The sequence below is a fragment of the Erinaceus europaeus genome, chromosome X, assembly GCF_950295315.1.
Source record: "Erinaceus europaeus chromosome X, mEriEur2.1, whole genome shotgun sequence".
NCBI lineage: Eukaryota > Metazoa > Chordata > Mammalia > Eulipotyphla > Erinaceidae > Erinaceus > Erinaceus europaeus.
In genome coordinates this window covers 23,775,154-23,801,796 of record NC_080185.1, presented here as the reverse complement: position 1 = coordinate 23,801,796, position 26,643 = coordinate 23,775,154, and the positions used below count along the sequence as shown (strand labels likewise).

The 26,643-nt window shown below is 43.6% G+C and overlaps 1 protein-coding gene across 6 annotated transcripts in view; it reads right to left on the bottom strand.

Moving 5' to 3' along the window:
• Nucleotides 1–418: 418 nt before the first annotated feature.
• Nucleotides 419–26,643, bottom strand: part of PLAC1 (placenta enriched 1) — a 260,395-nt gene continuing 234,170 nt past the window's right edge. For all 6 annotated transcript variants that reach the window (XM_060182708.1, XM_060182713.1, XM_060182709.1 and 3 more), the window contains one exon: nucleotides 419–1,256. In XM_060182708.1, coding sequence (XP_060038691.1) covers nucleotides 574–1,194 — 621 coding nt within the window. In that variant the 5' untranslated portion in view covers nucleotides 1,195–1,256 and the 3' untranslated portion in view covers nucleotides 419–573. The remainder of the gene's footprint in view (nucleotides 1,257–26,643) is intronic.

The following is a 26,643-nucleotide window of genomic DNA, read 5'->3' as shown; positions in this document are numbered from 1 at the left end:
TGAAGAACAAAACTCCATTCAAAGTACCATCAGTCTGCAACTGAAGTGTATATGATTCGATCTTTGCCTTCCATCTGGTTGATGGAATGTGACCCAAGTGAGTTTTAGAAACACTGGCACTATTTCTATCAATGCCCTCATGAAAGTGATACACCCAAAGATGCAACTAAGTTTTCATAGGTCAGTAGACTTGAGTAGAAGAGTGTATAAGGTGTATAAGTGGAATGGGGGATACAAAGGGAGGAATTCAATTGTGGGAAGTTTCTTTGGAGCACCTTAAAGAAGATGAGTCATCCTAGAGAGAAGAAACCAGGCATCAATGTTTGTGAAACAGAGCAGTTCCATGATTCATCGTAAAAGCTGAATATGTACTTATTAAATGAAAATGCCCAGCTGATATTTTATGCCATTATTTTTTTATTTTTCAATATAAGAATAAAAAAAAAGAATAACAAAAGCCTTCTTCATGGGTACCATGTGCAGCCATTGCTCAAAAGAAGACCACAAGCACAGTTCTTTTCTGACAATATAACATATTGACAACCTTTTCAAAACAGGCCCCCAGCCTGGACTTCACATGGGCTCAATCAGATCATCTGAGTGAAGCACCCAGTCCCTGGAAACATCAACAAAAGAAGAGAATGGCTCAGTCTCTTCTTGGTGAGGTTGAGCCTGGGCCAGCCCTCCATTGAAGACACAGGGTGGACAATCACAGTTGGATCTTTCCCTGCACTGGGATAATGTGAACACTTCATAACATGTCTCACCATTCTGAGTTACTATCCCTGTCCCACTAGCTTCTTCTATGGGGCTGGGCATAGTGAGCCATGGGGACTTCTGAGGGACAGTACATGACAGTGGGATCACAAACCTAGATGAGGTGCCCTTTGAAATATAGTACATTTCGGTGCTATAGAGAATCATGTCCTGAGAGATTACCTTAGACCTGATGCCACATTCAGTAACACGGTAAGTGAACTGGTAGGAATGTGGCTGAACGTAGGTGGCAGGGCAACCGTGACCCATGAGCAGCTCATGGAAATGTATATACACATGGTTATTCAGCATCAGAGGTTGTACAGAAACCATGAACCAGTCTATGGAGCACAGGACAGACATTGGACTTTGCCCACAAGATACCGAAAGCAACAAGGTGAAGATGATCATCTTGCCGAGGAACTTAGAAGATTTCATCCTTGTAGGTGATCAGGTAATCAATCACTCCCAGGAAACAAGATGCAGTCTGGTAAGGTTTTCTAGAACACACACAAAAACAAACAAACAAACAAAAAAACACAAAAGGCATGTTATCTTTATTTCCTACCAAAGTTCTTTTTTTTTTTTTTTTTAATGAGCCATTTAAAAATCATTATAAGAGGACATAGTGGGGGTTGTATTGTTATGTGGAAAACTGAGAAATATTATGCATTTACAAACTATTGTATTCACTCCCAAATGTAAAACATTAATCCCCCAATAAAGGGAAAAAAAAACATTATAAGAAGAACTCAAGAGAGTAGAACTTAGATATTCTCACACACCAGAAAGTTGAAAACATGTGAGGTAATGGGTGGGTTAGTGAACTGGATAGGGGAATTGTTTTTTCGGTATGCATGCATCTCAGGTTGTCGTGTCATACACTTTAACGGTCTTATACCCTTATTGGTCAAGTGTACCTCAATAAACTGGAAAAAAAAAGAGAAAAGAAGAAAAGGAAAATATCCCCATGTGAGAAAACTGAGTTTTAGTTCATTGCTAGAATGCTAGTGCTTTTTTAAAAAAATATTTTATGTATTGATTGATGAGAAAGATAAGAGGAGTGTGAGAAAGAATCATGGTACATGTGCTGCTGGGGATCGAACTCAGGACCCGATGCTTCAGAGTCTAATGCTTTATCTACTGTACCACCTCCCAGGCCAGGGAACACTAGTGTTTACTGATGAGTACAATGGCTTCTTTAAGGGACTCTATCATGTTTTGGTCTCAGAACTGAAAGTCTGCACTTAATGGGGAGGGGGATGTTTCTTTTTGTGTGCAACCGCTAGCAGAAAGGAAAACAAAACAGTCTTAATGCCAAATATCAAATGAGGGGCCAGATACGGCTGAATTCAAGTTGGCGAAGCTGCCTTCCTTAAGGACATCAAGTCCTCCCATGCATCATACGAATGAACTCCTCCCTGTGGGTTAGAAACAACTTTAATGAAATGAAATAAAATTGTGGTTTATTCCTGACAACCAAATGCTGACATTTTGCCAACTGGCCCCCTTAAGAAGATGGAATACATGAATGTTTCATAAACTCTAGCAATATTATCAAAAGTATTATGACCAAGATGTTCCCTGACATATCAGCTGAGCCACCTTGTAAAATAGTGAAATTGCAGCAACAGAATCCCACACTGCCTGCCCCCCACCTCCCACCTCTGGCCCAAGAAATGCTCTGCTCTGGTTTATGGTGGTATTGGGGGTTGAACCTGGGACTCTAGAGCCTCAGGCACGAGAATCTTTTTGCATGATCACTATGCTGCCTTCCCCACCCCAAATCACACAGCTTTTAAATGTGACTTAATTTTTGATCCACATTACCCATAAAACAAGACAAAACAAAATGCTCAAACATCTTATATTAAAGAAAGCAAGCGTTGCATTTTACACACTGCCTCCTAAATGTCTTCCAAAGTCTTTGTGACCATAGTCTGCACCACAATCGTGGAGTCAGATGCTTTTTTTTTTTTTTCCTTTTACAGCAGGAAGCTCTGTGATCACTTGCCAGTCTTATTGCCTTTTGCTTCTTAAAGAGTGGCAGGCAGAGCAATAGGCAGAACAAGCAGTACCACTGAGGACAAGTACTTAAGCCACAATACTACTTGGAGGTGACAAATGAAGAAACAGATATTAAGTACTGTGGCTGTGGAAATAGCTCAGGGTTAGAGCACAGGACTTATATCACCAGAGCTGAGCAGTGCTCTAGTCTCTCTTTCATAAGAACCACTCAGTCACTCAATCAATCATCCAACTCAGCCTTAATTTGATTTTTATTATTTTATTTTTTTATTTTAAAAATATTTATTCATTCATTTTCCCTTTGTTTTTGCCCTTGTTTTATTGTTGTAGTTATTATTGTTGTTGTTATTGATGTCTTCGTTGTTGGATAGGACAGAGAGAAATGGAGAGAGGAGGGGGAGACAGAGGGGGTAGAGAAAGATAGACACCTGCAGACCTGCTTCACCGCTTGTGAAGCGACTCCCCTGCAGGTGGGGAGCTGGTCCTTGTGCTTTGCACCACCTGTGCTTAACCACAGCGCTACCGCCCGACTCCTCGATTTTTATTATTTTGTTAATTAATTTATTTTACCAGAGCACTGCTCAGCCCTGGCTTATGGTGGTGCAGGGAATTGAATCTGGGACTTTGGAGCCTCAGGCATGAGTGTCTCTTTGCTTAACCATTATGCTATCTACTCCCACCTCGAGCTATAATTTTAAAAGGCGAAAATGACACAAATAGGACAAAGCAGTGCTTAAAACTTTGAAGAAGATATGTATGCAGAAATGAAGTATAGGGATTTAGTGTGTGTGTGTGTGTGTGTGTGTGTGTGTGTGTGTAGCAGAATTGTGGGCTTCCCCCTCCTTCCTCTCGCCCTCCCTCCCTCTCTTTTTTCTCTTTCCTTTCCTCCTTCTTTCCCTCCCTCCCTCCCTCCCTCCCTTCCTTCCTTCCTTCCTTCCTTCCTTCCTTCCTTCCTTCCTTCCTTCCTTCCTTCCTCCCTTCCTTCCTTCCTTCCTTCCTTCCTTCCTTCCTGTGCAGCTGGGATCTCCTAAATGTGTATTTCACAGCTCTGGGATGATTTTTTCACTCCAGTAGAGACAGACACCACAGCACTAGAACTTCCTGGGTGTCTGGGTTGGAAGTTGGGTCTCAAGCATGACAACATATACATCCTACCCATGCAACCGGCCCAGGTTTCATTTAGCTTACCGCTGAGTGAAGGAAGCCCTGCACGCACGTCAAGTCCTATGTGATTTCATTCTTGGATTAACGTTTACTGGGCACCCACTATGTGCACAGCACTGTGCCAAAAGCAACTGAAGACTTTTCTTTCCTCCTCTTCTCAGTTGCAAACCTGTGGCTCTTTGTCTTTTTCTACTCATAATGATTTTACTGCATTCTTTCCTGCAAACCACGGCATAGAGAGCCTAGCAGAGAAGTGCAGTGGTTTGGACCAGATGCTTTGCTTCTAGGCTGAACTCTTAATCTGCTTGGTATCTCTCACTGTCTCTAATGATGCTTCATTAGAGGGTGGTGGTGTTAGGGTGTAAAGAGAAAGCCCAGGCTCCTTCTTTTGCTCTTTATTCATTCTGAAATTCCTCTCTTGGGGCTGCTTTTCTGTTTTTTCACAAGGCAAAAGCAGCAGCAGCAGCAACAACGACAAAAAAATCCTCAACCCTCTTACCTCTGGGAAAATAAAAAGACCAAACAAAGAAAATAAGCAAAACAAAACAACAACAGAACTCAAGTAAATTCTGATGCCAACTGATCTTGGGTGAACAATGACTTAATGGTTAAACAAACAAACAAATACATAAACAATGCATTTACTGTAGAAAACTGCATGATATTTTCTGAGGCTCCTTTTGGAAGCTGGGAAAAGCACTCTGTCACCACTAAAGTGTTGGATTGATCTGAAGACCACTTAGCTACATTGAGCCTGCTTTTGAGTGATTTTTACCCTCCTTCTCTCCCCCATCGCCTTTCTTTCCCTAACATTGTCTCATTGCCTGGGCTTGTTTGCTCTGAACAAAAACCTCCCCTTTAAGTAGTATTTGGAATAGCCAAGGAGACAACCCTTACACCCCAGTTTTGTTGTTCAAACCCGAGACCCAAGTTTAAAGGCTGTGTTCTGCTCCAGGGAGTTAAGCTATCCATTCTCCTTCTCTTTGTCCCTCAGTGATCTTTCCTATCCTATCCCTCCCATTCTTTCTCATGGATAATCTAATCTGAATTGTTAAAAGCCCAGAATTTTAGAGAAACAAATCACTTCTTTCCTAACCAATCGTTTTAGGCCACCTCCCCAGCGCCGATCCACTTTTTGAATTCCATTGTGTATATTGAACCAGTCTTGAAGGCAGGCACTTGGTGGCATCACTGAGATTAGGGATTCATTTAGTACAACCTCCCAAACTCAGACAGGACAGACTCTCTGTCCTCTGGTCTTGCTGTGTCCAGGGCCAGATTTCCATAGGGTGGGAGTGGAAAACAAAGACACCCACAATGCACCTTTGTGCTCAGAAAAATCTGAAAGATTGAAAGCAGTATCTCCCATCTGGGAGAAAGGAGTTAGGAGATGAGACTTGTTAAGGAGCTTGCTAAGGGCTTAATTCCCAGAACCTGGACTGCGTTTGATGCATTGCACCAAAGTACAGGACTCTGGGGGTAGAGGAGAGTGTTTAGGTCCTGGAACAAGGTGATGGAAGAGGTCCTAGAGGGGGTTAGAGTGTTATGTGGAAAATTGAGAAATGTTACACATGTACCAACTACTACATTTTACTGTCAACTATAAACCATTAATTTCCCCAATAAAGGAAAAATAAATAAATTTTAAAAATGAAAAAAAAAGGTTTAATTCCATGCCATACTTAGGGTGTTGTTACTTTTGACTGAGTGTGCAGAAGTTTATTAGAACTGGCCCAGTTCCTATGCCTGCTGCCTGTAATGCCCAAGGAAGGAAAGAAAGGGTGTATAGGGAGATGGTTATAAGCCATCTACAACACTGTGTGAATTCCTCAAATCTGCTACCTTTTTTTTTTCTTTCAACATCTAGCTGAGATGTGCTGGCAGGATGGGATCTTGGACAGGGGAGGGACAGTGTAGTTTCAGGTTGCTGGAGGCAGTGCAAACAGAAAGAAGCGGGGGAGGGGTGTCACAAGGGGTTGCCAGAACAAAGGGTTATGTTGGGGTGTCTAATCAAAGGCATTGGTAGCCATACTTGGGACTGACTGTCCATGGCATCCTGAGCTCTGTGGATGGAATCCTATTTAAGTTTCCAGAAATCTTCAGAGCTAAGGGGGAGTTCAGAACAGAGGGGTAAGGAACACGTGCAAAGAAACGGGGTGCTCATCTGGGGATCAGTTTTATTTCTCATAGAAGCAGCTGGGCTGGTAGAAAGCAGGACTCAGGGTTGGCATGACCAGAGCCCCATTTTTTACTTGGTTGCTCATTACCCCCTGCAACATTCCAGAAGCCGTGAGCTTTGATGCAGGATTCAGCTTTGGGAACACACTGTCCTGAACTGAGCTGTAGAGAAGCCCAGCAAAACCAGAGCTGCTAATGACACATGGGTGTGACATGTTTGCTCTCCTTGCAGCTCCTCCAGAGACAGTAACTTTTTGGGTTTTTTAATGGGGTCCATGCATATATACAGTCTCCATCACTTCCTTTCACAATTGTCCTCCTTCCCTTGCCCCCCCCCCAGCAAATGTTCCCTAAAAAACTCAAAAGATTCATGGGATATTTCATTCTGGGAGTATGAACTCTCTTTTTCTTTCAGATTAAAAAAAAATTTTTTATACATATTTATTTTATTTTCCTTTTTGTTGCCTTTGCTGTTTTTTTTTTAATTGTTGTTGTAGTCATTGTTGTTGATGATGATGTCATTACTGTTAGATAGGACAGAGAGAAATGGAGAGAGGAAGGGAAGGCAGAGAGAAGGAGAGAAAGACAGACACCTGCAGACCTGCTTCACTACCTGTGAAGCGACTCCCCTGCAAGTGGGGAGCTGGGGGCTGGAACCAGGATTCTTGCACCGGTCCTTGCGCTTGGAGCCACATGTGCTTAACCCGCTGGGTTACTGCCCGACTTCTGAACTCTTTTTTCCTTTCCTTTCCTTTCCTTTCCTTTCCTTTCCTTTCCTTTCCTTTCCTTTCCTTTCCTTTCCTTTCCTTTCCTTTCCTTTCCTTTCCTTTCCTTTCCTTCCCTTCCCTTCCCTTCCCTTCCCTTCCCTTCTCTCCCCTCCCCTCCCCTCCCCTCCCCTCCCCTCCCCTCCCCTCCCCTCCCCTCCCCTCCCCTCCCCTCCCTTTCCTTCCTTCCTTCCTTCCCCTCCCCTCCCCTTTCCTTTTCCTCCCTTCCTTCCTTCCTTCCCCTCCCCTCCCCTTTCCTTTTCCTCCCTCCCTTCCTTCCTTCCCCTCCCCTCCCCTTTCCTTTTCCTCCCTCCCTTCCTTCCTTCTTTCCTTCCTTTTCTTTTTCCTTTCTCCCTCTCTCTTTCATCTTCTTCCTCCTCCTCCTCCTCTTCTCCTCCTCCTCCTTCTTTCCCTTTCTCTTTTGAGGTCTTACAAGAAAAAGTGCAAATTGGTTGAAATGCAAGGCACTTTTTTAATTGCAGGAAGAAAAGGCTCTTTTGAAAAAGGACAAAGCTGGAGCCCAAATTAGTTTTGTGCTTTTAGGGAGTGAACTGAGAAGTGTAACACAAATCTCCTTGAAAGCAGACAGGAGGCAGGATTTTTTTTTTTCTTTTTGCCTCCTCATCTGATGTCTTTAGAGACACACATGAACCTTTGCATGGGAAGGGCAATTAGCTAAACATTTCCACATCTGGTTTTGAAATGATTTGGAAACTGAGTTTACTCCATAGGCTCCTGGAAGCTTTTTGGGTCGACAGTTATTTATTTTTAAAATTCAGTGTACTCATGACAGCATAGTTATCATTTGTATATTGTTTTCCCAGAGTCTTGTTGTCAAAACAAAAGGAAACAGAGGGGAAAAGGAAACTCTAAAGCAGCATGTAATTATCTCAGGGAAATATAACTGTCAGGGTTTGATTTGCAGCTGAGCTCCTGCGTGCTCTTGCTGCTGATCTGAAGAAAAATGACTTGGAGTTAGATGCAAGATTCTTGCACAAATAAGCACGGGAAAAGGAAAACAAGGAATCTCAACACTTTGTGAACACTTTTGTTTAGGATTTCAGCTAGTCACATTCTGACCTGGCCCCTCCAACTATCTCAAGCTTTGGGAGCTTTTTTTTTTAAAGTGAGGCTCCTTTTAAAGCTCAGTTTTTAAAGAATTAGTGGGTTCACTGCTCTCAAAGAAAGTGAGGCTTGTAATTAGACTAATGATGTCCAAAGGTAGGGTGAAGTGCCTTTGAAAATTAAATCACTGCTTTTGGCTGCATTTACGTGAAAGAGATCTGGGTCCAGTTCAGTTTTCCAACCTCCTGAAACATAGTATTAAATGTAACTTGCACATTATTCATCATTTTTCCGTGGAAGAATTATGGACTGCTAATTTTTAACGGTGTCCGTTTTCTCAACAGAGGGAAACACCTTGACTCAACTCTAGAACAGGCTTCATTAAAACTCAGCTCAAAAGTTAAACTTATGGTTTTATATACTTCCAGATTTTAAGGCAGCAGAGGTGGGGGTGGCAGGGAGAATTACATACATATATATGATCCCAAGTAATTGCAGGAGTGGGGGAACCATGGTTTTTTTTTTTTTTTTTCCGGAGCTGTTTTTAATTTTTGACATTAAATTTGAAAGCAATCAAAGCATTATTTTTGTTTGGGCCATCTGGTTTTGTTCTTATAATCTGTTAAGCTATCAAGTACAGTTTAAATGGCATGGTTCATCTCACGCACAGATACAGGTTGCGAAATCAATAAGAGTCCAAGCTCCTTGTAAGAGAGAGGCATTCTCGTAGGGTCACACATTTGGTTGCTGAAGGTGAGCATTCCCAAAGAGAACTCCACTATAACTGGCCTGGCTGAACACAAGTGTCTCCAGAGAAACAGAGCCGTGCATCCGTGGAAATAGCAAATCATCAGGCCACGGGGAGAACGCCTTCCTGCCCTTCCAGAGAAGCTGAATCAGGGTTTAATTTTCAAGCATGAATGAAAGGGTACATTTCATAATTTCTATCAAATGTAAGGGAACCCCCCTCCCTTCACTCATGCATATGCCCCCTAATTCAGTTTCTGTTTTACTTTAATACTTGATCTGAGTTTGATTTGCCAGAAAACTATACCTTTTCCCACAATGCCCCAAAGCCCCTTCTCCCTGGAGAAGACAAGATGGGGCTGCCTCTTTAACTCATTAGTCAGGCAGCTCTGGGGTTTTGGAGTTCTGGGGCTCTACCCAAAACCGATAAAGACCCCGGTGCTCCCAGGATGATTTTTGGGTGCAGCCGGCAGAAGGCAGAGAAGGCAGAATCAGATGCTTCTTCAAGGGCTTCACCAACTCTTTGATACACCTGTGTCAATAAATGAGGGTTCTAGGCGGCTTCCCAAGAAAACGGCCAGGCACATTCCTCTCTCTCTCTCCCTTTCAAAAGTGGGCTTTATGGGCGCAGGATTTCTTAAAGTGAGGTGCACATATACGGACCCAGCCTGAAGGGTGGCTGAAGTCCAAAGCAAACTGCAACTTGGCTGCTTTTTTTTTTTTCTCTCCTAACTGACTGGACCAACGTGCATCTTTTCAAATCCCAAAGCTGCCTTGTGTCTACCCCACCTGGGAGGTGGCCACTTGGTGCCCGTGTGCACAGCCTGACTCAGGCCTTTCACCATCCGGGGCTTCTGAGAGGCAAAGAACCATTAGAGAAGATTCCTTTGGTAGAAGGCTGTTTGTTATGGAGGCTGCGCTTTGGGAGGCATCCATGTGTGCTGGAGCAGATAAAGATGCATTGCTCTGTGGCCAGGACATTGTGGAAAGAACACAGCATACACATGCATAGAAAATCTCTCTGGGGAGTTCGGTGGTAGCGCAGCGGGTTAAGCGCACGTGACGCAATGCGCAAGGACTAGTATAAGGATCCCAGTTCGAGCCCCTGCTCCCCGCCTGCAGGGGAGTAGCTTCACAGGCGGTGAAGCAGGCCTGCAGGTGTCTATCTTTCTCTCCTCCTCTTTGTCTTCCCCTCCTCTCTCCATTTCTCTCTGTCCTATCCAGCAACAGCGACAACAATAATAACTACAACAATAAAACAACAAGGGCAACAAAAATGGAAAATAAATACATATTAAAAAATAAATAAAAAAGAAAACCTCTCTCTCTCTTTCTCTCTCTCTCTGCCTATTCATGCAGTTTCCTCAGCCCTTATTATCTCCTTGATTCCATAATCCTTACACTATAATTTCCTTAAGGAACTGAGTCCTGGTCTACTACAGTATCTGGTCTTTACTAAGTACTAAGTACTAAGCACTCATTTGTTGAGTAAAAGAATGGAGGGACGACCATCCAAAATTGCAGCCTGCTCCTGTGCCTCCTTGCCCAGCATCCAAGGGCCCAACTGTGGTTACTGGTTGCCCATCCTCTACTCCTTCTTCAAATTCCCAGTTGAAAATCTACGATAACAGTAAGGTCTTTCATGGCAGAAGGTACAGGGTCCCTGTTGTAGGTTCCAGCCTGTCTATTTGCCCATTGACCTGCCTTTTGGTTCACTGACACCAAGCAGTCTATGCCTTGTCCAACTCACTGGTACCCCTGCCATCAGCTAGCTGTTTAGTAGTCACTCTGGATGTACCAAGTCTCTAGCTCTGGTCAGTGTCCTCTTTCCTTCTGTCAAGCTACCAAACACAACTAGTGTCAGAATGTCTGCATTCAGCTCACTGTGATGGTCTCAAGTAAGTGAAGTCAGCCTCTGGTAAGTAGGGGAAGTTGAATTCTCCCCTGGGCTAACCTTTCCATGGGTGAGAAGAAGTTCTCAAGCACAAGATCAAGTTCAGGCAACCGAGAGATCCACTGTAGTCAGAACCAGAAGTCTCAGTTATTGAAAAGCAATGGGGAGCCTAGAAGGTGCTTGCTGGGGTGATTGGATTTACTGAGGTAGATGGACACTGCTCCCCAAAGGTATCTAGGGAGGTAGTCCCCTTAGCTAGGAGGAGGAACCTAATCTACAGACTGGATATCTGTTCTTCCTTGAAGCACATGTTCATATCCACTACCAGTTTCAAGCACAGTGGTGGAAACTAGGAGATGCCAAGGGTTGCTGGGATGGGATCTTTGGGAGAAGATAGTGGATGTCTCCCTGCACAAGGTGATCCCTGGCTCACTCTGACCATGCAGGCTCAAGTTTGCAACTCCATAATAAGAGATCTGGGCCAACTTCAGGCTTTGTTTATGTCTCTCTCTCTCTCCCCCCGCCCCAGTCAGAGTGCTCCCCCAAGTGCTTTGAGGTCGACTCCATCTCCAGATGTATGCTGTTGTACTCTCATGTAATACAAGCCTCCGGCATTATCTCCCTAGAACCTGACTTATTATGTTATTATATATGATAACATGCATATGTGACATGTAATTCTATTAAAATGTATTAAGAACACAAGAAGTGGTGCCTTCTTTTTAAACATATTTGTTTGCTTTATTGGAGGGAAGAAGGAGGAGGAGGAGGAAGATGAAAAGACAATGATGATGATGCGGAGGAGGATGAGGGGGGACCAGTGCATCATTCTGGCTCATGTACCTTGAACTCAGGACCTCATACTTGAGAGTTCAACACTCTACCCACTGCACCACTTGCTAGACTGTAAAGTGTGCTTTCTTTTTTCTTTTCTTTTCTTTTCTTTTCTTTTCTTTTCTTTTCTTTTCTTTTCTTTTCTCTTTCTCTTTCTCTTTCTCTGTCTCTCTTTCTTTTTCTTTTTTTTTTTTTGCCTCCAGGGTTATTGCAGGGCCTTGGTGACTGCATTATGAATCCACTGCTCCTGGCAGCCAATTCTCCCTTGTTGTTATTGTTATTGTTGTTGTTGGGCAGGACAGAGAGAAATTGCAAGAGGAGGGGAAGACAGAGAGGGCGAGAGAAAGATAGACACCTGCAGACCTGCTTCACTGCTTATGAAGCGACCCCCTGCAGGTAGGGAGCCAGGGGCTCAAACCAGGATCCTTATGCTGGTCCATGTGCCTCATGCCATGTGTGCTTAACCTGCTGCACTACCTCCCAATCCCCAAAGGGGTGCCTTATAAAGAGCAATCTATATTTTATATTCTATTAACGAAGAATAAAGAAATATTTTATGAAATTTTTCTCATTGCCCCAGACTTTGAACTTAAATAATATGTTGAAGTACTAGCCCCAAGATCTTATCTGGAAACAGAATCTCTACAATGAAATTTTCACTGATGAAATCAAGCCAAAACGAGGTCATCTGAGTAGGCTCTAATCCAAGATGGCTGCTGTCCTTACTGATGGGAATTCTGGAGACAGACGTATGCAGAGGAAATATGATATGTAGACATACAGGGAGAAGACAGCCTTATCACATCCATAGAGTGATGCATTCACAAGTCAAAGAATGTCAAGGGCTGTCAACAGGCATCAGCAACTAGAAGAGAAAAAGAGGATCTTCTCCTAGAACCAGAGGGGATGGGGGGAGGTAGAGAGAGAAAGAGAGAGAACTTAGACTTTCAGAGCTGTGAGATAACACATTTTTTTTTGTTTTTTTTCAGGTTCCTGATTTATGGTACTTTGTGTAGCTGTCCTAGCATACTGATAAACACATGCTCTCAACAAATTGAACAGATACACATGCCTTTCCAAGAGAAGAGTTTGTAAATATTAATGATCTGACTCTATGCCTTGTTTCAACTTTACAAACCATTTGGAATTAGAAAGATGATGAGGCACTAAGGACTTGAAAGAAACAGCTAGAAAGAAAGGGGCTGCTGATTTATCCTGGAGTGGGGGGAACCTGGTTAACTGTATAGATTATAGTGTGCAAGGACCCGGGTTCAAGGCCCTGGTCCCTACCTGCAGAGGGAAAGCAGGGCTGCAGATGTCTCTCTGTTTCTATCCCTCTCTACCTCCTCCACCCTTCTCAATTTCTCTCTGTCTATCCAATAATAAATAAAGATATAATTAAAAAATTTAAAAAAGGAAAAGGGCCTATCAAAAGGGATGCCAGTTCTGGTGTTTGATGTCTACAAGAAAATGATGTTAGGGAAGGAGAGTTGAGTTGACCAAGAAGACTTTCTTAACTCTAGAAGGTCTCTGGAAAAGAAAGGAGATGGTTGGTGTGGGACCAAGTTTTCCTGTTGGAGCATTCAGGTAGAGAGTAGACTGGATGATCTCTCATCAAGATGACTGGAGAGGGACTTCCTGTACTATAGGGGTGGAAGGCTACATTAGAGGGTCATTAAGGTTTTGTCACAGAATGCCCTATGTGCATGGTCCCATGTTGCATTCATAACATATTATCAGAATGTGCCAGGCCTCTGTAATAGCATCTTATGATGTGCTCACAGTGAGCACATACGATGGACACACACGAGGGAACACACACATATCATGCATACATATAGAACACTATGTAATATTGTCTAACAGGAATCTTGAGAGCCCTTAACCAGGGTTTGGCTCTGTCTGGAGCTTAATGATATTGGTGGCAATTGAGGGCAAAGGTGGTTGGGCAGATGGGAGAGTGGATCATGACGTAGAACATACCCACAACGGGACTTCCTGTCCAGCTCTAAGGAATGGGGGGCTGACATGACCTTTCTGAGCAGTGTGATTGCTGAGAGGACTACACTGGGGTTGGGGGTAGCATTGGCTTTAAAAGATTGGAGCACTGTTCCTTGACACAGCAGCTATAGGATAAGTGTCCTTCCTTCCTTCCTTCCTTCCTTCCTTCCTTCCTTCCTTCCTTCCTTCCTTCCTCCCCAAACAACCTTTTTATTTCATTATCATTTATTGAATAGAGACATAGAGACATAAAGCAATCGAGAGGGAGATAGTGAGGGAGAGGCAGCAGCAGCACGGCTTCACTGCTTGTGTGGTGAAGACTGGGGGCTCGAACCCAGATCCTTGTGCATTGTAATATTTGCACTCAACTGGGTGCACCACCGCCCAGCCCCGGGAGAAGTACTCTTTGTAATCACTTCAAATTCCTGTGTATTTAAAAAAATATTTAGGGAGTCGGGCTGTAGCGCAGCGGGTTAAGTGCAGGTGGCGCTAAGCTCAAGGACCGGCGTCAGGATCCCGGTTCGAGCCCCCGGCTCCCCACCTGCAGGCAGGTCCCTTCACAGGCAGTGAAGCAGGTCTGCAGGTGTCTGTCTTTCTCTCCCCCTCTCTGTCTTCCCCTCCTCTCTCCATTTCTCTCTGTCCTATCCAACAACAACGACATCAATAATAACTACAACAATAAAACAACAAGGGCAACAAAAGGGAATAAATAAATAAAAAATAAAAAATAAATAAAAATTAAAAAAAATTATTTAAAAAATTATTTATTTATTACCTTTTGTTTCCCTTGTTATTTTATTGTTGTAGTTATTATTGTTGTTACTGATATCATCATTGTTGGATAGGACAGAGAGAAATGGAGAGAGGAGGGGAAGACAGAGAGGGGGAGAGAAAGACAGACACCTGCAGACCTGCTTCACCGCCTGAGAAATGACTCCCCTTCAGGTGGGGAACCGGGGGCCCCAACTGGGATCCTTATGATGATCCTTGCACTTATCACCATGTGAGCTTAACTTGCTGTGCTACCGTCCGACTCCCTGTATTTTTTTTTTTTGTTTAATTTCCTGATTTGTCATTGGGTTGCAATACTATAAACATTGAGGAAGTGCAATTTCACACCTTTGCATGTGACACACAATGTAAGTATTTTCCATTTCACTTAGAAAGGACTCATGGAAATGACTTCTTCCCTTCTGAACATGATTTTTTTGCATTGTTTTAAGCCATTGCATAACCCAAGGATTTAAAAAAATCTGAGCACATATGTGTTGGTCTGCTTCTAAATTCTGCTTCTAAGACCCCTTCTGTTGCATTGCTTGATGTTGTAGTCTATTTACATAATCATTGTTTTCATTGGTTTAATCCCCACTGGTTCGTGCGCTATTTTCCTTCTCCCCACCCCCTATCCTATGTACTTCCTCTTCCTGACACTTCCGCCTCAGGAGATATATAGGACAGAATTGTGATTAGAAGAGATTAGATTGTTGAACTGCATCCCCACTTGTCAATAAAGATTGAACTGCATTCCTAGCTCAGCCATGAGTCCCTGGTCATCTCTCTCCCGCCCGCGAAGCTAGCCCCCCAGCATATGGCGCCCTGAACAGAGACCGGCAACTGGCGCCCCGAACTGGGACTGGCACATATGGTCATTTATGGCAATAAATCTGTCAAATATGTAACACGCAGGGAAGGGAGCAGAGCTGACATTTGGCAAAGGAAGCCTGAGAAAACCGCAGTACAGAGGGACTCCAGGAACAACTTTCCCTGGTTGACAAAAGCTAAGAGAAGTTCTGGGGTGGTAAATAGCAGTGGGGTTGGGACCAAGCTTTCTAAAATAATCCACGACCAGGGAAAAAGACAAGAGGGAGAATGGAGCAGTTACAGGAATCCACCTGAGATCCATGTCACAGGCTGGGGAGGGGGGCAGACCTCGTTCGACACTAGCCAAGTCTGTGTTAGTGCTGACCCTGTCCTCTCCCACTTTGTAAAGCTTTCTTTGTAGGCTTTGAGCTATGGGGACAAAGATAAATCAAGTCCACCCATTAGACAAGGCTGTTCATTTGAGGCATCAGGCCCATGTCACATTTCAGTTCATCATCTTTTTTTAAAAAAGATTTTATTTATTTATTAGTGAGAAGAGGGGGAGAGAGAGAGGAAGAACCAGCCATCACTCTGGTACATGTGCTTCCAGGGATTGAACTTACTACATCATGCTTGAGAGTCCAGTGCTTTGTCTACTGCTCCACCTCCCAGACTACCAGTTCATCTTCTTAATCACCCTGTATGATAGGTACTGTTATAAACAGCCTCATTTTAATATGAAGGCATTGAGGATCAGAAAGGGTAGGAAACTCTTAAACTAAAGTCTCAACAGGGAGGCTGGGTGGTGGTTCACCCGGTAGCTCACACACATCACCATGCACAAGGACTGGAATTCAAACTCCACATCCCTATCTGCAGGAGAGAAGATTCATGAGGAATGGAGCAGCGTTGCAGCTCTCTCTCTCCCTCTCTTTTTATTTATTTATTATTATTTATTTATTTATCTATTCATTCCATTTTGTTGCCCTTGTTTTATTGTTGTAGTTATTATTGTTGTTGTTATTGTTGTCGTCATTGTTGGATAGGACGGAGAGAAATGGAGAGAGGAGGGGAAGATAGAGAGGGGGAGAGAAAGACTGACACCTGTAGACCTGCTTCACCGCCTGTGAAGCGACTCCCCTGCAGGTGGGGAGCCAGGGGCTTGAACCGGGATCCTTGTGCTTTGTGCCACCTGCACTTAACCCGCTGCGCTACCACCCGACTCCCTCTCTCTCTCTCTCTCTCTCCCTATCTTTCCTTCTCTCTTATTCTTTATCAAAGAAAAAGGAAAAAAAAGGCTGTTGGGAGTTGTGGGGTTGTGTTGGCACTGAGTCCCAGTGATAACCCTGGTGGCAAAACCAGAAAAAAACAAATAGACAAACACACAACAAGGCCAGGGGGAACAGCTTAGCATTAGAGCGCAGGACTTGCATGCTTATGGCTCCAGAGGCTGCAGAGTCAGTTTTCAGTACCTTATGCCAGAGCTGAAGTGTATTCTGGTTCTCTCTCTCCCTCTCCTTCTCTCTCTCTCTCCCTCTCCCTCTCTCTCTCTTCCTTCCACTCTCCCTCCCCCCCCAAAAAATAAATAAACAGGCTTTAAATCTGAGGATTCCAAGTGAGAGCAGGATTCCCAGGACAGTAGGAGAGAAACTATAGAGGAAGGAACAAAGAGGAACCAAAGAGGAACATTATACCCATCTATAAGCTGGCAAAAGGCTGCTGAAAAGGACAAAGGAGAACTAGAGCAGCATGTTTTTCAGCCACCAAGTTACAGATTCTACCATGACCGCAATCTGACTTCCCTGGGTAGATTACCCCACCAATGTGTCCTGGAGCCCCGCCCCACTAGGGAAAGAGAGAAACAGGCTGGGAGTATGGATCGACCTGTCAACGCCCATGCTGAGCAGAGAAGCAATTACAGAAGCCAGGCCTTCCACCTTCTGCATCCCACAATGACCTTGGGTCCATACTCCCAGAGAGATAAAGAATAGGGAAAGCTTCCAATGGAGGGGATGGGACAGGGAACTCTGGTAGTGGGAATTGTATGGAATTGTACCCCTCTTATCCTACAATCTCGTCAATCATTATATTAAATCATTAAAAACAAAGAACTAAATTTAAAAAGTTTGCATTTTTCAACTATAAAAAGAAAAACACAAAGCAGAATTGGAAGCCTTGCCACACTCATGAAGCTTCCTCACTTCTCTCCGTAGTCTATGCCAAAATTCTAAGAGACAGAGAACAGCAAAAAGCATTTGCGAAAAGAGGCCATAAAAGAGAGGCATAGATTGTTTATGGGATCATAGTCCAGGGTGATGGGGAGGTGGGGAAATTAATAGCTTTTCAAGCAAGGGAAATCGAGAGAAAAGGAGAAGCAAGGCAGTAAATGAGAGACAGAAATTCCATGGCACTTAGAGAAGATAATTCAAGATTACTGTTTACATTTTATCACTCCTTATATTTTAGACTTCCTGAGAGCAAGCAGTCATTCTTGATTCCAACGTAATGCATTCATTCCCTGAGCCTCAGGCAGCCCCCCGAACGTAGTGAACCCCAGGACGCACTGTATTTTAGGCCTTCCCAATCTATTTTGACAAGGCCAATGTGTGTGGCTCTGTACAGAGCCACCAAATATGGTGACCCCCAACTATGAATAATAGTTTGCAAGCTCACCTAATAAATCTTCCTGAATGAAAAAAAGGGTACCATGTTTTCCCAAGCTCTTAATGTTCATTCAGAAACAGGGAGTCACATTCTCCCAGCTCTACCTCAAGGACAGGGGCTGTCTATGTCTAATATTACTGTGTTTTTTAAAAAAAAAAAAATAGAGGAGGAGGAAGAAGAGCAGGAGGAGGAAAAGGAAGAGGAAGTTGAGGTTGGTTGGGCTTCGTTTACAAGTCTGATGTTTAGGAAGCCCAGAGAGGGTTTAGTTTCAGGTCGGGTTGGGTGGAGGGCAAACAGCCCAGTGGTTGAGTTAGTGGGTGACTTTTCATCACTGCCCATGTACTAAGCAACCAGAGCTAGGCAGCCCTAAAGTCTGGGCAAAAATTGACTTTTCACAAACATTTTAGTGTCTAAATTTTACAAAATAAAATAAAAGGCTGCAGAGTCAGTTTTCAGTACCTTATGCCAGAGCTGAAGTATACTCTGGTTCTCTCTCTCTCCCTTTCTCCTTCTCTCTCTCTCTCTTCCTTCCACTTTCCTTCACTCCCCTTCCCTCAAAAATAAATCAAAAGGTTTTAAACCTGAGGATTCCAAGTGAGAGCAGGATTTCCAGGACAGTAGGAGAGAAACTATAGAGGAAGGAACAAAGAGGAACCAACAAGGCACATTATAACCCATCTGTAAGCTGGCAAAAGGCTGCTGAAAAGGACAAAGGATAACTAGAGCAGCATGCCTTTTATTATATTTATTTATTTATTGGATAGAGACAGCCAGAAATTGAGAAGGAAGGGGTGATAGAAAGAAAGAAAGACAGAGAGACACCTGCAGTACTGCTTCACCACTTGTGAAGCTTTCCCCCTGCAGGTGGGGATCAGGGATTCAAACCCGGGTCCTTGCACATTGTAACATGTATGCTCAACCAGGTGTGCCACCACCCAGCCCCTATACTTAATTTATTTTTAAAACATTTCAATTTATTTACTTTTGATAGAGACAGAGAAAAATTGTGAAGGAAGGGGGAGACAGAGGGAGAGAGAAAAAGAGACATAGCACTGTTTTACTACATATGAATCCCCCCCCCCTGCAGGGGGGACCAGAAGATCGAATCTGGGTCTTTGAACATAGTAGTGTGTCTGCTCAACCAGTGTGCCACCATCTAGCCCCTTACTTTGCCCTTTAAATAAGGACACTTGGAGCTGGAGAGATCTCTTACTGGGTAGGGCCAGTACCTTCTTGTGTTCATGGCGTAGGCTCAAATCCTGGCACATCATGAAGAAGCCATGACAGTGGGTAAGAGTTCTAGTGCTGTGGTGTCTCTCTTCCTCTCTCTCTCTCTCTCTCTCTCTCTCTCTCTCTCTCTCTCTCTCTCTCTGTGTGTGTGTGTGTGTGTGTGAAATAAGAAGGGTGAAAAGTCACCCTGGGACTGGTGAAATCATGCATTTCCGAGTTCACTTAGTAAATAGAAAGAAAGCAGTAGGGTTGAGACACTCTTAGATCTTGGTCAAAGCCACTAGCCAGGGATATTTCAGTGTTAGAGGTTGGGACTTCCATGCCCAAGGCCTGCAGGACCTGGGTTTAGTCCCTGGCACCATCGCATGCCAGAGCTGATCAGGGCTCTGGTCTCTTTTCCTCCCTTTCTTCTAAAAGTAAGTATAAATCTTAAAAAAAAAAAAAAGTAACAAGCACAAGAAAAGAACTGAATCCATATCTCTCAACAATACCATTTGGCATTCTCTCAGACTCTTTGTGTAGAATCTAATATAGAATGGGCCTTGCCCTGGTTCCTAAGGAGAGCTGAACAACTGTGGCACCCACCTGTTAGGAATCAACACTCAGGCATTAGACCAGCAGCGCCAACCTGTTGTGAGGGCCTGATCATTTTGTGAGGAAGGCGAAATTCCCCTAAACCCAGGGATTAACATGTTCACTTCGGGACAATAGCAGAAGCAGGTGCTCATTCTATGGGTTGCCAGAGTGATTTTTCTGACTGCCTAAAGTAGAGGCTGAAACAGAAGACGTTCTCCAAGGGCATGACCCCAGGCAGGGGATTGGGAGATAGGGGAGAATTTCTTTGCACTTTGGTTCCAAGAAAAACTTGAGAACAAAATGGCCACTGCCTGGTCTCTTAGGTGGTTGTGCTATGGAAATATCAGGGAAGAACTGATCAAAGGAGCATATCGGGTTGTCTTTATCAAAGGATATGGTGGTTTAGAACATATTCTTCTTTGCTCAGGCACCTTTAAATTGCAAGTCTCTAAATATGCAAGTTTCCCCTGGGCCACCACTCCCCCCCCCCCAGAGTATGCTTCACACATGCGTAACCTCACCACCCAAGGTTGTTTTTTCAATCAAATAGAGACAGAAAGAAAGGAAGAGACACCATAGCACCAGAGCTTGAACCTGGGCTACATACATGGCAAGGCACGGATCCCATGCTGTGAGTTAGCTCTTTGTCATTTATAAAATAGATTTTCAGGGAGGAGGATTTTTAGCCTTTCTTTCAGAGACTCTATTTGTGGAAGATAATAGACCTGGAAGGGCATATTTTTGTAAACCAAATTTAAGCAGCATTTCACTAGGTCTAAGATGAAAAGATTTCTGTTTTTTTTCCTCATTAAAAAGATTTAACTATGATAGAGAGAGAAAGAGAGAGAGAGGTAGATATACACAGAAAACCAGAAGAATACATCATGACCTTTCTGACAACCTACTAGATACATAGATAGATAGATAGATAGATAGATAGATAGATAGACAGATAGGTAGGCAGACGGATAGATAAATAGAGAGACAGACAGACAGACAGACAGGTCAGAGCACTGCTCAGTTCTGGCACAGGAGGTTCTGGAGATTGAATCCAGGGGACCTTAGCCTTGCAAATTCCGTGCTCTACTGCCAAACAGGATGTATGGCTCTATTCTGTTTTCTTAATGAGTCCGTGCACAACTAAGGGTGACTGGGAATTTGGTGTGTGGTAATATTAGAACAGACAATTAGAATAGTTAAGATTAGATGATATAAAATTCACGCACATATTTTACTATAGATTTTGTATGGATTTACATATAATCATAGATGCTATAATTAAATATAATATTAGAATATTAGAACACAATATAATAATCAGTATAGTAATAGAAACAGTGATATTTTTGTTCTGATTGTCTACGACCTTGGAACTCTCAGAGTCAGCTAATTGGATATTTGGGGTAATCAGCAGTCTTGATAAGGAAGCCACTGAGGAGACAATGATTAGCTCATGTGATAAGACAGAAATAGGGGCTTAATAGAGTACACCAGGTAGAGTGCACATATTATCATGCTGGAGGATATGGTTCAAGCTCTCAGTCCCTAACTACAGGTGTGAAATGGCAGAACAATGCTGCAGGGGTCTCTCCTCTCTCTCTAACTCTCTCTGTCTCTCACTTTTATTTGAAAAAGGAAGGAAGAAAGAAAAAGAAAAAAAAAGACAGACAAAAACATTGATGTGTGACCTAAATATATACTGAAACTCCCAAGCACTTCTCTGGAGAGAAAAGGGAAAGATAGGAGTTGGGCGATAGCACAGCGGGTTAAATGTACGTGATGCGAAGTACAAGGACCGGAGTAAGGATCCCAGTTCAAGCCTCCGGCTCCCCATCTGCAGGGGAGTCGCTCCACAGGTGGTGAAGCAGGTCTGCTGGTGTCTGTCTTTCTCTCCCCGTCTCTGTCTTCCCCTCCTCTCTCCATTTCTCTCTGTCCTATCCAACTATGACGACATCAATAACAACAACAATAATACTTACAACAATAAAACAAGGGCAGCAGAAGGGAATAAATAAATAAATATTTTTTAAAAAACTATTAAAAGAAAAGGGAAAGAAGAAAGTGTGGGGAAATATTTGAAAATAGTGAGATCCTAGAGGGCTTGAGAAAGGGTAGTCTGGTAGCTGGGTGACTTTGGTGTAGCAGAGAAACTGGAATGAAACTCAACTCTGTTTTTGCAGCTGTGCGATCTTGAGCTTGTTATTTTCTACCTTGTTTTCCTCCTTCGTAAAATGAGGGTAACAGTGGTGATGATCTAATAACACGACTTCACAGAATTATTGAGACAATCAAATGAGACCACTGGTGGAAGCTGTTCAGTATAGTTCCTGACTGTACTCAATGTAAGTTCTCAATAAATGTAGCTAGTATGGAAAAAAAAAATTAACTACTGAAGCTAGATACTCAGCTCAACAATGCATAGGAGCAGGGCTCATATAACCTGCTAGAAGCCCCAGATCAGTATCTGTGCTGACATCTAAGCCACATCTGAGCTTCTCAGGCCCCTGAGCAGAACCAGCAAAATAGTACACCCAGGAGGGTACCTGTTTTATCCTGTATTTGACCCAGGTTTGAGCCTGCCCTCCCTCCCCAACAAAAACAAAAACAAACCAACAAAAAACCTTGGGGGAATGTTTCAGTGCCGTAGTGCCTTTCCTCTGTCTCTCTGTTTTTTGCTTTCTGTTGGAAACACTTGGGCCAGAAGAGTGAAGCCCTTGGCGATGACAACAAAGAACTAAAAATAGAAAATCCTGGCTATTGGAGAAATGCAGACCTAAACCTGAATTGTATGTCTTGTACTCCCTAGGTGTGTGACCTTGGGTAAATCACTTCCCTCTCCTGACCTTGGTTTTCTCAAATGAACTGGGCCAGTTGTGATAACTGCCTCTGAGCATGGGCTGGGAGGGTTGGATGGGACATGAGAAATGGCACATACTGGTCTGGGCACAGAGCAAGTGGCTGGTAAATGGAAGCTATAGAACAGGCCCAACAGGCCGCCTGGCTGCAAGGCACCTCTGGCCCCCACCTTCCTCCAGCCTCTTCTTAGTCCCAACTAGAGTCCCATCAATCTGCCACTCTCCATGGGGACTGCCAGAAATTCCTGGCACAGATGTCTCCTACGGGGACACAGTTTGGATAGTCCTCCACCCACCCCTGTTACCGCTGAATTATGGGGAGAGAGGAAAAGAGAGAAGAGCCGTTGAGGAGGAGAGGAGAAAACAAGTATCTTCTGTATACTACTCTCCTGGCGAGCACAGGCTTATGCCTGAAATAGGCGTTCGGTAAATACCAGAGGAATGCATGTACAAATGAATGAAGAAAGAGAAACGGCGGGCGGGCATCCAGGCAGGCAGAGAAATAAATGAGAACTATGGCAAAGTTGCCTGGTCATGCCTCCACAGCTTCTCTGTAGCTCTGGGGTCTCTCCTGGCTGTGGATGGGGTCACCCCTACTTCTCAGCTTCCTTGTTCACCATCACAGGCAGGAGCTTTCCAGCTCCTTCATGATACCCAGGCAGAAGCTTGGGAGTGGGATGGGGGAGGAGGGGAAAGCTTGTTTGGGTTTAAAGTACTCGGATGCAGATTCATCTTCTTTTTCTTTTTTAAATCTTATTTTTCTTAATGATTTACAAAATTAAAAACTAACAGGGGTACAATTCCACATCATTCCCTCCACTAGAGTCCTGTGTTCCACTCCCTCCATTGGAAACTGCAGTAGTTCTCTCAAGGTCACAGATATGGGTTGACTATAATTTCTATAATTGTCTGTCTATCTATCTATCTATCTATCTATCTATCTATCTATCTATCTATCTATCTATTTTTTCTCCATTTTTTTTATGTCCCTGCCTTCTCTTCCATTTTAAGTCGTAACTACAACTATTACTACTTCCAAATGTCCTTCCTTTTTTCCTCTTTTCTCTCTGGGTCCTGATGGAATTGGGATTCAGAGCCCTCTAATCATCTTCCCCTAACATTTCTCCCCCTCTGGGAGTATGAACCAAGATTCTTTTTGGGATGCTTAAAGTGGGAGTTCTGGTCTCTGTAATTGCTTCTTTGCTGCACTTGGGCATTGACAGGTTGTTCCATATCTCCAGCCTGTTTCTATCTTTCCCTAGTGAGAACTCAGATTCTTAACCTTGGACAGGAAACAGCTTCATGCTTCATGCTTCATGCTGGTCCTAGGAAGCTCTAGGGATACCCAGATATATAATCCCACCCACCATTGTGAGATTTCCTTCTTGGCCTGGGGCTGAGTCACTAGTCCATTTCACTCCTGTAAGCAGTGTGACTACCAGGTTTTGCCACTAATCTGTGCAAGTGAGTGAAGACACTTGTACACACAGGTGGGTCAGTACAGGGAACTGAACACACATACTAACAATGGCGGGGGCCAAGGCTGAAGACTGCACTGTTAATGGGTAACATTTTCAAACCTTATGTGCTGTGTGGTTCCCCAAGCATAAGCTCAGCTTCTGCTGGGACATTTGTTTCAAATCATGTTTCCTTCCATAAAAATACCACTGGAGGACACACACCCCCACTGAGCATTTGGCTTTTCCTGGGTGTTAAATGTTTAACTCAATGTGCTGATTTTCAGGCTGCATTGCTGGAAAATTAGTATACACTTAAGTGCCTGTGTGGTAACAACTCAACACACAAGTAAGAGTGACTGGGACCCTGAAGTCTGTGTTCTTTACCTCTTACTCCCTGTGAGCCTCCTGCCTCATTTTTTTTTGTCGTAGTTCTTGATACTCATGACTCCTGCAAATTACACACAAACACGGGGAAAATACTTTCAAAAAGTAAAAAAAAAATTTGGCACTGGATAGAGACTGAGAATTTCATCCTGTGTGATGCTATTGAACAACAAGGGTGAAAAAAAATGAAAGAGAGCCATGATAATTATCAGAAGGATGCAAATCAGGAAAACTAAGAGCTACTCCTCACATCCGTGAGAACAGCCTACATCTAGAGGGACAAAACAAATGCTGGAGAGGATGTGGAGAGAGAGGACCCCTTTTACACTGTTGGTGGGAATGCAAACTGGTCAAGTCCCTGTGGAAAACAGTCCAGAGATTCCTTAAAATATTAAAAATGAACCTACCATTCAATCCTGCAATTCCTTTCCTAGGCATCTATCCAAAGAACACAAACCCACTTATCTGAAGAGATCTATGTCTGCCTGTGTTCATGGCACCATAATTTGTAATAGTCCAAATGTGGAAACAGCCCAAGTGTCCAATGGCAGATGAGTGATTAAGGAAGTTGTGGCATCTATACCCAACAAAACATTACTTGGCTGTGAGAAAGCATGAAATGCTTTGTCTTCTGTTACAACATAGATGGAACTAGAAGGGATCAGGCTAAGTGAGATGAGCTAGAAAGAGGATGAATGCCAGGCAACTTTACTATAGGTGGGACATAAGAAACAAAACAAGGGGCAGCAGAGGTGAAATTTAATGCACTGTGGTTTATTGCTTCAGGTTGGGAATTTAGAGGTTGGGAGGGAAGAGTGGGACTTCGTGGATGAACAGAGATCCAGTGCCTTTTGACTGTGGAGGATGACGGTTTGGAACAGAGTGACATAGGCTAATACCTATCCTGGAGACATGTGAACCTGTACTACTTTTTTATTTTCTTTTTTAAAATATTTATTTATTTTCCCTTTTGTTGCCCTTGTCTTTTTTTTTTTTTTTTTTACTGTTGTTGTAGTTATTGTTGTTGTTATTGATGTCAGCACTGTTAGATAGGACAGAGAGAAATGGAGAGAGGGAGGGGAAGACAGAGAGGGGGAGAGAAAGATAGACATCTGCAGACCTGCAATACCACCTGTGAAGCGACTCCCCCGCAGGTGGGGAGCCCAGGGCTCGAACTGGTATCCTTATGCTGATACTTGCGCTTGGCACCATGTGTGCTTAACCCGCTACACTACTGCCCCACCCGACTCTGGAAACTGAACTTCTTTTTTAAAGATACATATTTTTAATTTATTTATAAAAAGGAAACACTGACAAAACCATAGGATAAGAGGGGTACAACTCCACACAGTTCCCACCACCAGAACTCCGTATCCCATCCCCTCCCAATAGATGGAATTTACAGTCAACAATATTTATACCCCTTTCCCATATTAGGGAGCTACTCTTTTCCATGATCCAACTTTTTGTTTCTTTTCCAGCCATGACATCAGCTCCCCAGACAATAACTTGGATCCACCTGTATAACAGATTTCAGGCTCAGGGAAAAAAAAAAAAACTAGTATAGTCACAGGCCCATTGGAATTTAACTAAAATATGCCTACTAGCTATCTACAAATGGAGGACCCCCCCAACTCTTCATCTGCACTAGTCCAGCCTTTTAAGTTCATGATTGTTCAAGAATTTGTTTGGCTTTGTATGTTAACTCTCTTTTCAGCCACCAGGTTCAGATGTTAGCAGGATGCCGACCAGACTTACCTGGACAGACAGCCCCACCAATGTGTCCTGAAGCTCCACTTCCCCAGAGTCCCACCCTACTAGGGAAAGAGAGAGACAGGCTGGGAGTATGGATCGACCAGTCAACACCCATGTTCAGCGGGGAAGCAATTACAGAAGCCAGACCTTCAACCTTCTGCATCCCACAATGACCTTGGATCCATACTCCCAGAGGGTTAAAGAAACTGTACTTCTTTTTAAATTTCTATTTATTTATTTATTTATTTATTTATTCCCTTTTGTTGTCCTTGTTTTATTGTTGTAGTTATTATAGATGCCATTGTTGTTGGATAGGACAGAGAGAAATGGAAAGGGGAGGGGAAGACAGAGAGGGGGAGGGAAAGATATACACCTGCAGACCTGATTCACCACCTGCGAAGTAACTCCCCTGCAGGTGGGGAGGCGGGGGCTTGAACTGGATCCTTATGTCAGTCCTTGCACCTTGTGCCACCTGCGCTTAACCCGCTGCGCTACCGCCCGACTCCCAGAAACTGCACTTCTAAAACAATAGTCTTGTAAACCACCATTTCCTCAATACAGTGGGGAAGGGGGGAGGAGAGAGAGAGAGAGAGAGAGAGAGAGAGAGAGAGAGAGATGAAACTAGTCCTCTCTAATCCAGGTAACTTTTTGCTTGGTTCCCTATTCAGGCCATCTCTGTCACAGTCTGTTTCTTGGGATATGAGCTT